Here is a 12,893-nt window from a genome sequence, read left to right as displayed (position 1 = left end):
AATATGACAAAGACGAGATATTTTGTCAGCTCCCTTGTTACATATTACCTGATTTGATTTGATGGCGACAGTTAGAGCAGCCTGTGGCGTAAGAACACGCCCTGCTGGTAACCGGCTGCATAGCGCTGAAAGTGTAACTGCCAACTCTGCAGCCCTCGCTGCAGCACGGAGCGCGCACTGAACTGCAGAAGGCGGGGTGCGAGATTCCTGAGGCGTGGGAGACAGAGGAGGACAGCAGCTTTGACGCCTGGACCCTGCTGGGACACATGGAGCTGTGTGCACAAGGTAGTGGCTGTGTACTTAGACAAACCGAACGAGGCCCGTGGTTCGCAAAGTGAACATAGTAACTAGAGTAGCAGGGGTCTGCACACAGGCATGGGTGGGCACTGAGGGTGAGGGTTGGGTGGGCCAGTGAAGACGGGGCAACCAGGCATTCATGCTTCACTGAGGCCACAGGGTGCTCGTCTGCCTCACTGCAAGCCTTCTGGCTCAGATACAGTGCCAACCCGTGACAGTATTCCACGGAGCCTTCTGTAGAACAGCAGTAGCAAGGACCAAGCTCGGCTTCCACCTGCTCTTCTTTTACCACTTTAATGGGATACCCCATCATGCCATGAGAATGATACCCTGGTTTGGCTAAGCAGTGACACTCAGCAGGTCCGTCCCACTTCAGTTTACACTCGCTTCCCTTGCTCTTACATGTCGCACTACCACCCTGAGATAAAGCCTGTTTGAGTCCTTGCTTTTTAGGCTGCTGTACCCGGGATTTACAGCACGCAGTCTGCTTCCCTGCAGCACAAATCCCTTTACTGTCCGTCTTTACTCGCTGCTTACTGCCTGTAGTGGAGCTTGTGAGCTTCAGCAGAGCAGCAGCATTGAGTCCAGCGAGGCGTCTCGGAGTAGGAGTGTACAGACTCGGCTCGTTGTCGTCTTTTTCCTCCGACTTGCTCTTCTTGGCCTTCTTGTAGTTTTGGCACGTTTCAGTCTTGTGGGATTGAGCAGCAGTTTTTGACACGGAGCAAATCTTTGCATCATCTGTTTCATTAAAAACAGGTGCTCTTTCATGGTGCTGTTTTTTCGAGAGCTTGCTGCTTAGTGGTACATCTGTTTTCTCCAGCAGCAGGCTGTTAACCGCTTCAGCGTTAAGAGAGGCAAGCCGGCGTTTACGGGGCTCCTGAGCTAGAACTGTATTCGTACTCGCTTCATATTTAGCTTTAGGTGGTAGACGTAACAATTTATTGGCGTTTACTAGCCTTCGGTTGGGTTTGCTTCTCCTTTTCTGCCGACTTCTTTTTGAAACTGCATTTGGCTCTTCTTCGGGAAATTCACTGTCCTGCTCAAAGGCGTCCTCCTCCAGGCGAGTAAGCAGAACATGGCAACTCAAGGCCTCATCTTTTGATTTATTTCTTCGTCGTAGTGGGTAAAGTTTCCTATTCCGTTCTTCCCTCAGTTTCTTGGATACTTTCGCCTTGCCTTTTTTGGATACAACCTTCAGAGTCCTGGCCTTTTTTAACTTGGCTCCTGTCTTACATCCATCATGAAGCCATCCTTCCATGTGCTGTCGTCTCTTTCGCTTGTCTCTACTGGTTGTTTGCTTTAGTGCCTTGGCCTCCTTCAAGCAATGCTCAGTCCAAGCTCTACCCATGGTTTTACCATGGGGACAACCATCTACATGGTTACAGCCCTTGCCACAGCTCTGGCTGAGGGAGACCTTTTTCTGAGCTTGGCTCATCACATGCTTTCCAAGAGAATCTAAATGGGGCAGAGACATAACATTTAGTTTAGAAATATACAATATCAAGCTGTAGCAAGCCACATAAAGTATCCAGTGCATTGCCAATGTGGCTAAACTGTTTGTTTAACACCAGATATGTGTTCACACTGGAGGTGGGCATTAGGCCTGGCATCCCTAAGAACCCAAAAAAAAAAAAAAAAAAAAGGTCACAAGAGCAGGCAGCACTTACTCTCATGCAGGTGCTCAGATATGAAGCTTATGGAACAATGAAAGGTCATGCTGAGTAATATTGGCGTGAATATGGTGGGTGTGGTGTGTTCCTCGAGTGGTGCGGTGTAATGGGTTTATTGTGTTTATTCATTTTCAAATATATGTTTTTTCCTGGGCAGGGTCACTGTGTCTATTAGAAAATATCATGGGCTGGAACAAACATGAGAATGCCTGAGTGAGATTGGTCAAGAGTGGCTGTGGGACTGGGCCTGAGTGGGATATAATAATAATAATAATAAACCAAGGGCGGCACGGTGGTGTAGTGGTTAGCGCTGTCGCCTCACAGCAAGAAGGTCCGGGTTCGAGCCCCGTAGCTGGCGAGGGCCTTTCTGTGCGGAGTTTGCATGTTCTCCCCGTGTCCGCGTGGGTTTCCTCCGGGTGCTCCGGTTTCCCCCAAAGGCATGCAGGTTAGGTTAACTGGTGACTCTAAATTGACCGTCGGTGTGAATGTGAGTGTGAATGGTTGTCTGTGTCTATGTGTCAGCCCTGTGATGACCTGGCGACTTGTCCAGGGTGTACCCCGCCTTTCGCCCGTAGTCAGCTGGGATAGGCTCCAGCTTGCCTGCGACCCTGTAGAACAGGATAAAGCGGCTAGAGATAATGAGATGAGATAAACCACAAGTAGAGCACACACCTCTAGTGAACACACAGACAACAAGAACCAGAGGTATAGGAAATGGAACACATCATCCCCAATATTGCCAGATACCTCCTCTGTTCACCCCCCCAAAAAAGCATCTTATTGTATATTTTTCTTGATTTATGCAAATCTTAAAATCCTCCAACAATGACAATGTCATGTCATAGAGTTTCTAGTTACATATGATTAAAATAACTATCATGCAACATGCTTCTTTCCTGCAGAACCTCCATCTCTCACATGACCTTGAATTGCGCCAATCGTCACCTCGCCCCGGGATGGAGTCCACCAGGGGGCGAGGTATTGTTTTCGGTGGGGTTTCTTTTTAAACGATGTTACGGGAAAACGGCTCGACCAATCTTCATGAAACTTTCAAGATAGATGGGCATTGGTCTCAAATAGAACCAACATTTTGAGGGTCGTCCGGTCAAGGTTTTTGTAGGTACTGCCTCATATACAGTGTCATCGTGCTGTAAGAACGCAATAATCGCGCAGTACGGTGTGAGAGCAGTACGGGGTGTTCTGATTGGCTGAGAGCAGTAAGCAGTACAGTGTGTTCTGATTGGCTGAGAGCAGTAGAGAATCAGAACCATGTTTATTGGCCAAGTATGTTCACACACAAGGTCAAAATCAAGGTCACCAAAAAGGTCAAAATTGTTTTTTTGCGATATCTTCCTTCATATTCATTACGAGTGCTACCAGGCAAGGTTTGTTTCGCCTGGCAACACTTGTTCTGTCCGAGTTTGGTTTCACAGCTTTTTTACAATTGTTAAGCGCAACTATGGCTAAACAGCTATCACTGACCCGTTTTCTTTAAATAAATAAATAAATAAATAAATAAATAAAAGCCTCCATAATAGGTATCTCGGACGCTTGCTGGCCGTGCTGTGAAGATTCTCCATGCAGACGCTCATCTAAGTTTCCAAATCTGTCATTGCTTAACTCTTGAATATTTTCTATCATGGATACGATCATTAAAAAGCTTGTATTTCCTGCTTTCCAAAGAAATCTATCTGGTTAAGATCTGTTCAGTACTTTGGGAGTAACATCAGGTTGAAGTTGATACAACAGAGTCCACTCTCTGCTCGTGGGACGTTGGGAAACTGCCGGTGCTTTTTGAGTCATGGGAAAGTGCTCGGGCTCTCTATCTCTCTCCTGATCGGTTTCCGACTGGATTACTCATGAATATCAAATCAGATAACTTTTATAGGGATGTTCTCTCGCTCTCACGCTTTCTGATTAAATATTCAGCAAAATTTTCCATCTGCTAGTTTTGATGTTATGATTCACGGGAGACTCTGAAGTGAGTTTTCATAGCTTTACCTACTTATTTTTTCAAAATCAAACTGATTCATGCAAATAAATAACTATTTTAAAATATAACTGGAGTTGTTTTGATGAAAAATATTGAGATCTTAGTGGTCGGAATGATATTTAAAAAAAAGAAAAAAAAAGGCCAGAAACGCGAGTGTCAATTTCAATTCAATTAAATGGAATTGTTTATTGGATGTGGCTCACACAAGGACGCGTTATCCTAATGGGCTTCTTGGGCAGCTGCCCAGGGCCTCAGCCACTAGGGGGCCTTGGAGGTAGCGAGATTGGAAATATGAAACGATATTTTCAGAAGGTTTGATCATATTGATAAAATTTTTGATGCATTTCGCCACCCGTAAGGAAGCCCACCTTGTCCCGTCACATAAATCACCCGTCATTGTCAATATGATCACTGTCCACCATGTCTTCAGACGCTACGCCAGCTTGAGTTCAATGTTTTAATTAATGACTTCGCTTTCCAGAAAAGTAGGAAAGTGCCCTTGTAAGTTGACCCATGGCTGTCAAACTGAATGCGCAAAGCTGGGTGCCACTGCTGTTTGGGACATTACGCGTGTGAAAGGATGAAATGTTTCACATAGCCTAACATTTTGAGATTTATTTCTGAGAAGCAAGATATTTTCTTTCTTTGTTATCGCTCTTTGTTTTCACAAGTTAAAAGTCACCTGGATTCCAAAATGAAAACGAACGGTTATATACCAAATGAATGTTCTTGTTCTGAATACTAAAGAAACTGTTGTAGGCCTCGGTTATGTTCTTGACATGTTGTTCATTGACTCACTCATTCAAAGGCTTCTTGAGGCTAAACTTTAGTTAACCGGACTTGTTAACCGTGATGTCTGATGGATTTTTTCACCATGCAATTGCCTATTTCACCATTGCTTTTTCTCGATTAAATAGGTGTTGGGCGGCACGGTGGTGTAGTGGTTAGCGCTGTCGCCTCACAGCAAGAAGGTCCTGGGTTCAAGCCCCGGGGCCGGCGAGGGCCTTTCTGTGCGGAGTTTGCATGTTCTCCCCGTGTCCGCGTGGGTTTCCTCCGGGTGCTCCGGTTTCCCCCCACAGTCCAAAGACATGCAGGTTAGGTTAACTGGTGACTCTAAATTGACCGTCGGTGTGAATGTGAGTGTGAATGGTTGTCTGTGTCTATGTGTCAGCCCTGTGATGACCTGGCGACTTGTCCAGGGTGTACCCCGCCTTTCGCCCGTAGTCAGCTGGGATAGGCTCCAGCTTGCCTGCGACCCTGTAGAAGGATAAAGCGGCTAGAGATAATGAGATGAGATGAGAAATAGGTGTTGATGGACAAAGTTTTATCGTTCAATAGTATTTCTAATTGTACTACTGTCATTATTTAAGTTTCTGTGTCTAGTTCGACAGGCACGTCTGAGGGGGTGAATTTGCTAAGCGCAGTTGACAACAGGCGGGGGTGAGGCCTCGGGGGGGGTCTGCCCAGGGCCTCGGCAAGGGTTAGCACGGCCCTGGGCTCACACAGTTTTTTCGAAGTTAACCTTGAAAGCCGTGAATATTAATCGAAATAATAATTTATATTCTTTCATATGAACACTAGTCGGCCCTACTTTTGAGAAACACAAACGCCTACAGAGCACAAAGAGGGTATTAGAAATAATCTCTGATTACTTTTTTATTTTGATAGAGAATGGTAGATGTGAAGGACATCTAATGCTTATTTATGCACATTTTATCATTAACATTGATTTCTCCTTCTTTGTGATGTATAAATGAGAGTTAAGATCAGCTTTATATTGCACAAATAAAGCCATTTGGTGAAACTTTGAAGCAGAGTGTACCGATTTAACATTTCACCGAATTAGCATAAGTAATGCTAATTAAATATTAATTTGCATACTTGGTTTTTACTAATTTTTCAAACTTTTTATTCAGTACACAACCGTCTATGTGCCTGCCAATTACCATGTAAATATCTTGGAAAAAATAGAAACGTTATTAAGAAAAAAACATTTGATCTCATTGGTTAACGAGGCCCATTTTGGACCATGTGATCCTCGTACAGAATATTACAGCAGATTTCTAAAAATTAAGCCGCTTTTTCAATCTTTGATTTGGAATATGTCTCATCTCATCTCATTATCTCTAGCTGCTTTATCCTTCTACAGGATCGCAGGCAAGCTGGAGCCTATCCCAGCTGACTACAGGCGAAAGGCGGGGTACACCCTGGACAAGTCGCCAGGTCATCACAGGGCTGACACATAGACACAGACAACCATTCACACTCACATTCACACCTACGGTCAATTTAGAGTCACCAGTTAACCTAACCTGCATGTCTTTGGACTGTGGGGGAAACCGGAGCACCCGGAGGAAACCCACGCGGACACGGGGAGAACATGCAAACTCCACACAGAAAGGCTCTCGCCGGCCATGGGGCTCGAACCCAGGACCTTCTTGCTGTGAGGCGACAGCGCTAACCACTACACCACCGTGACGCCCACTTGGAATATGTCAAGAACGGATAAACGTTTTAATTCTGTAAAAAGTATGCTGTTCTGCATTCAATTCTGAATTCAGTTAGAGCCGTTTCAAGCAATCTGGATTGAATTTCACCTGTCTAGAACCTACAAATGGCCAATATGGTTTCCTTTTTTAGTCTGGCCTGCCAGATCATGGCTAGGATTGCTGGTATCCAACTCCGAGCAGCCTTCAGCCTAACAACACAAAGCATTCCTGTTGTTACTGGGACAGTAAGTGTGATGATTGCATTTCAAAATGAAGATTAGATTGGTTAGTTTTAGCTTTGGGCTAAAATACATTTGGGTTGACTGTCGTAGTGAGCAGGTAAATGGCCTTTTTTTTTTTTCCCCTTAAACTACTGGTTAAGGCTAGGGTTGCCACCATTCAGAAATGAAAATAAGGGACGCCCACCACGGGCACGACTCCCATGGGGTGGGGTGCCCGCAGCAGTGGTATGTTTTATTTTGTAGGTGTTTTTAGTAAAGGGGTGATCAAGAAAGCAATTACTCATACTTAAAGCTTTATTGCCAATACTGTACAAAATAGGGATGTCCCGATCCGATCACGTGATCGGAAATCGGGCCCGATCACATGGTTTCAGACTCGATCGGAATCGGGCATTGCCTCCCGATCAGGTATCGGATATATATCTATATAATATATTCTCATTTTTAACACATCAATAGCTATGCGTTGGCACAGAGTGAGACCAGACCTCTTGTCTCAACACAGCAACATCAACGCGTGCAGCATGACATCACTTTGTAGCGGAGACGCTATTGGTTATTGGCTGCCTGTTGCCGGCAAAGTTGAACACGGAAGCAGTTCGAAGCGGAAAGCAAAGCATGAGATCATTTTTTTTTCGTTGGATGACAAAAGAAACGGGCTCAAACCTGAAAGGGTAGAAATGCTTGTTTTCATCAAGAAAAACGTTCATTTCCTTAATTGAAATTACTGTACACCACTGTGAGATGTGTTCTTAAAAGCAAATTACCGGCACTGTGGCACTTTATTTTTTTTTTATTTGTTTACATTCCTGCCAGGTATTTTAAGGTTATTTTTTTAAATTTGTTATTTATTGTTCAAACTGCCTCACGTAAGTGCTCTGTTTGCTAACGGAGTTGTTGGATGTTAAAATAAGGTGTTAAATAAAAAATGAGGAACATCCTGGATCCGTTTCTTTCCTCGTCTTTATTTTTTATGGATTATAAGTAGTATCGGATCGGGACTCGGTATCGGCAGATACTCAAAATCAAATGATCGGTATCGGATCGGAGGGCAAAAAAACCTGATCGGGACATCCCTAGTACAAAATGTATAATGTACAAGTGGGCAACAATGAACTTTTAAAATATAATCTAAATATATTGAGAACTTAATATCACTGTAAATGTAAGTGCATAACTGTTCTTGGTGTAGGGACTCTCTTTGTGAACCTTGCGGACATTTTTACTTAGAGAGGAAAAAAGTAGTGCTGTCAAGCGATTAAAATATTTAATCGCGATTAATGTCGCGACTGTCATAGTTAACTCGCGATTAATCGCAATTTAATCGCACATTTTTGTCACATGAAAAGCCATTGTAATTCTCTTATCAGCATAAAAAAGTGAATGGGCTTGCTTTGTACCAATGTTTTTTTTTATTTTTTTATTGCAGAGCATAACACGTCTTGTCACAGCCACTGACATCCATAACTTCCATATTAGATGAGAAAACCAAGGGATGAAAAATAAAGTGCATATCACTGTGAAAATAAAAAAAAAATATATGTTTTATTTGACTCTTCATTAGTTTCTTTTGAAGAGAAGTATTTGCCATAAAAGAAGAAAAAAACAATTTTCGGCCACAGCACAGGCGAAGCACCGCTGCAGGCGCAAAGACACCACGCAGCGCCTGAAAACCCTGGTTTCCCTGGTAACACTGGTGTATTGACGGAAGTTGTGGTGCTGCGTGGTGTCTTTGCGCCTGCAGCGGTGCTTTGCCTGTGCTGTGGCCGAAAATAGTTCCAGATATAAATCGGTCTAGTAAATCCCTTCGTGTTAATTTGCATTGATATGTGTACTCGATGTGAATGTACAGGTCATGAGAAATAATTCTAAAAAATCTTGAGTTATTTGATTCACTTTTGCAACGACAATGCTAGCTGGACACGCCGGATTACAGCGACTACGCTAAGCTAAAGCTAACCGGGACGTTTCCAGATCAGGACAATGGCTGGGTCGGCTACAAAACGCTTTGGCTCACTCATCCAACTCTAGGGACTGACTCAGTTTCACTTGGGGGTGGCGTATTCCTTTAACGGCACTATTTTTTTTAATCGCGTTAAATTGAGATCACGTTAACTTTGACAGCACTAGAAAAAAAGAGAACAAAAACACAACAAACATGTATGTCTGCTTATTATTAATGTCAGACAGCCCACCGTACGCCACTGAAAAGACTCGCCGACAGACTTTACAGTTTGCTCTGTAGTCGTCTCCACTCACGCTGTCCAGCCAAGGATGTGCCTCTTCCCACTCACGTCTGTATTTTTGTAAGCGTTTACGCTTTTGAGGACGTGGTGGAGTCCCGGGTGCTGCAGACATTTTTAAAAGGCCCGGGTTTTTTGAGCAGCGCCGGTGTGTGTTGTCTGTCTCTAGGCAACCGTGACAGCGCCACACGCAGTGACGCAGGCACAGACGCACAGAGCGTGACACAGAGTGGAGGGGTTTGTGTCCTGGGTAGATCCCGCAACGGAGTATTTCCTGTTTTATTTTGTTCATTACTGTTCGATTTAGTGTTGATATATGTGTGAGACAGACATGTGTATTGGACATTTATGAAAATACGGGGGCGGCACGGTGGTGTAGTGGTTAGCGCTGTCGCCTCACAGCAAGAAGGTCCGGGTTCGAGCCCCGTGGCCGGCGAGGGCCTTTCTGTGTGGAGTTTGCATGTTCTTCCCGTGTCCGCGTGGGTTTCCTCCGGGTGCTCCGGTTTCCCTCACAGTCCAAAGACATGCAGGTTAGGTTAACTGGTGACTCTAAATTGACCGTAGGTGTGAATGTGAGTGTGAATGGTTGTCTGTGTCTATGTGTCAGCCCTGTGATGACCTGGCGACTTGTCCAGGGTGTACCCCGCCTTTCACCCGTAGTCAGCTGGGATAGGCTCCAGCTTGCCTGCGACCCTGTAGAAGGATAAAGCGGCTAGAGATAATGAGATGAGGCATTTTCAAAATGGGCGGCACGGTGGTGTAGTGGTTAGCGCTGTCGCCTCACAGCAAGAAGGTCCGGGTTCGAGCCCCGTGGCCGGCGAGGGCCTTTCTGTGCGGAGTTTGCATGTTCTCCCCGTGTCCGCGTGGGTTTCCTCCGGGTGCTCCGGTTTCCCCCACAGTCCAAAGACATGCAGGTTAGGTTAACTGGTGACTCTAAATTGACCGTAGGTGTGAATGTGAGTGTGAATGGTTGTCTGTGTCTATGTGTCAGCCCTGTGATGACCTGGCGACTTGTCCAAGGTGTACCCCGCCTTTCGCCCGTAGTCAGCTGGGATAGGCTCCAGCTTGCCTGCGACCCTGTAGAACAGGATAAAGCGGCTAGAGATAATGAGATGAGATGAAAATACGGAACAAATCGCATCCCATATCGGTTCAATACAGGACACAAGATTTAATTGCCAAATAAAGGACGATTCCGTATTTTATGGGACGGGTGGCAACCCTAGTTAAGGCATAACTTACTTCCATATAACGTATATATTCTACCTAAAGGTTTTAATGTAATTCATGAATGATTTAGGCTACAACAGGCATGATAAAAATAAACAAATAAAACTAGGTACCCTATGGGTACATGTGGCTACTGCTTATAAATAAAATAGTTTTCTGATCCCATGTCCATACAGTAAATATAGCATATACCGAATACACGTTATCAATTATACTCGCCTCATCTTTTGCAAGCATCACCAAGCTGTGAGCAGCATCAGGGCTTGTAGTATTTTGGTTCCCAATTTTGTTTACTGGTGTTTTGTTCAAAATACAGTGCGGTGAACTCCATTTTCAAAATAGTAAGAAAGCACTTGTTCATGAACTGTCTTCAAAGCATTATTTAGTACTAATGAGCACATTTTTATTTCACAAGTGTCGTGTGAAGACTCTAGAATAAAAAATGAAATTAAAAAATTAAAGCGAATAGCAGAAGCTTGATATCGGCTTCTCAATATCAGAGGTGGACAAAGTACCCAACTTCATTACTTAAATCAAAGTACAGATCCCACTGGTCAAATGTTACTCGGATACAAGTGAAAGCTGTCCAATCAAATTTTTACTTAAGTTAAAAGTACTTGCTTTTAAAAGTACTTAAGTATTAAAAGTACATTTTCTGTCAACGCATTGTTGTATTATTGCCACAGCGCTTACAAAACCTAATGTTACCAAAAACAGAAATGTGAATTCACAAAATGAACGCATGTTGTGCCGTCATGGTGGTTTAACGTTAAGCTAGCTAGTCAGTGACGCTCCACATGACATGCTAGCAAACGCTTTTCAAATTCAAAATCATAATGGATAGCTAACACTCCTCGAAAAGAAAGATTTCTACATTGTTTATTTGGCAAGATTATGCTAAAACACATTTCTAAAAGGACTTCAGATAAGTCAACGTTATTAATGTTAGCGTAACTCCATTTTTACATGCTAACTAACAGTGTCCAAGTTAACCAGCTATGTGTAAACGTTAGCCGTGGACAAGGCTACGGCAACTTGGTGGGCAAATCCATAGAAAGTCATTTGACTAATCAGACTGCGTAGCTATTGTAAAGTTATAGCTAGCTCTTAAAGCACAGACAACTTCGTTGCAAGCTTTCTCTTGGAATAAAACGTTTATATAGATCAATATGCTTCTGCAGGTTGGATGGTGAGTTTTTGTAGGTCGTGATGTGGTTCGTTTTCGGCAAACAAAGCAAACATTTAAAACGAAACGAATCTTTATTCCTTTCAGAAAACTGAAACATGGGTTCTAGATATGGCCACGGGTGCGTGCGTTCCCCAGAAGAACCGCCTCCTTCCATTCTGCCATCAACTGATCGTGTTAAATAACGCTGCTGAGAAATCATTGAACTTGATTTTATCCAGTCTATGGACGTGATGTGACCCTAGTGATTACTGATAGGCTGTCTCAGTGTCACCTGCGGAAAAACCAATCACGTTTTAGAAAAGAAAAGAAAAACACATCTACTTTCAAAGCCGCTTCATAGTAACGAGTAACGAGGACCTTGATAGAAATGTAGTGGAGTGGAAAGTATGATATTTGCCTTTTAAATGGAGTAAAGTTAAAGTCATAAGTTTCAAAAAAAAAAAAAAAATTAAGTACAGATACTCAAAAAGTGTACTTAAAGGAACAGTCCACTGTATTTCCATAATGAAATATGCTCTTATCTGAATTGAGACGAGCTGCTCCGTACCTCTCCGAGCTTTGCGCGACCTCCCAGTCACTCAGACGCAGTCAGACGCGCCGTCACTCCTGTTAGCAATGTAGCTAGGCTCAGCATGGCCAATGGTATTTTTGGGGGCTATAGTTAGATGCGACCAAACTCTTCCACGTTTTTCCTGTTTACAATATCAATGCGCTGCCGAAGCGCGCAGAAGGTTTTAGTACGCCTGTCATTATAGTGCGGACTTTCCATAGCATAGAAAATCGCTACGTTTCAATTTGTGTAACTGAACTTGTTTCATGTCACTGGTCATATAAACCTATGTAAACAGGAAAAACGCGGAAGAGTTTGGTCGCATCTAACTACAGCCCCAAAAAATACCATTGGCCATGCTGAGCCTAGCTAGATTGCTAACAGGAGTGACAGCGCGTCTGACTGCGTCTGACTGACTGGGAGGTCGCGCAAAGCTCGGATAGGTACGGTGCAGCTCGTCTCAATTCAGATAAGAGCATATTTCATTATGGAAGTACGGTGGACTGTTCCTTTAAGTACAGTACTCAAGTAAATGTACTTCATTACTGTCCACCTCTTCTCAATATGTCTGCCAAAAAGCTCAAAAAAAACCTTACAAATCCTTTCATTTGACCTTTCAGAAGGACCAAACAAAAGCTGTGATAAATCAAAAGGTAAAATTTCTTAAAAATAAACACCACTTACTTGATATCGAATCAGTAGCCTTGGCGAACCACGAGGTGAATTTCGTTTATCTTTTTATCTGCCGATTATCTTCCGATACTACGATGTTATAACGAGGTTTCTCATTTCGTTTCTGGTTCTGATTGGTTACGAAGTTTATCAAGAAGTAGAACGGGTAATTGAACTTGATCAGGATAAGTGCTGATTGGTTACGAAGTTTCGCTATTGTTACACTCGTTCTTACAACACGATGACATAGTGGCTTCACCACTCGTTCTTGTGCACCTTTGATAACACGAGATCAACTGCTCGTATCGCGAGATCACA

At 43.6% G+C, this 12,893-nt stretch overlaps 1 protein-coding gene across 5 annotated transcripts in view; it reads right to left on the bottom strand.

Moving 5' to 3' along the window:
- The window catches only part of LOC132883775 (bromo adjacent homology domain-containing 1 protein), a 101,677-nt gene that overhangs the window by 23,911 nt on the left and 64,873 nt on the right, over positions 1–12,893 (bottom strand). For all 5 annotated transcript variants that reach the window (XM_060917778.1, XM_060917779.1, XM_060917777.1 and 2 more), the window contains exon 2: positions 49–1,752. In XM_060917778.1, the coding sequence (XP_060773761.1) occupies positions 49–1,732 (1,684 nt within the window). In that variant the 5' untranslated portion in view covers positions 1,733–1,752. The remainder of the gene's footprint in view (positions 1–48; positions 1,753–12,893) is intronic.

This window comes from Neoarius graeffei, chromosome 3 (genome assembly GCF_027579695.1).
Source record: "Neoarius graeffei isolate fNeoGra1 chromosome 3, fNeoGra1.pri, whole genome shotgun sequence".
Taxonomy (NCBI): Eukaryota; Metazoa; Chordata; class Actinopteri; order Siluriformes; family Ariidae; genus Neoarius; species Neoarius graeffei.
Note: the sequence above shows the minus strand (reverse complement) of the source record. Positions and strands in the feature narration are given on the sequence as shown.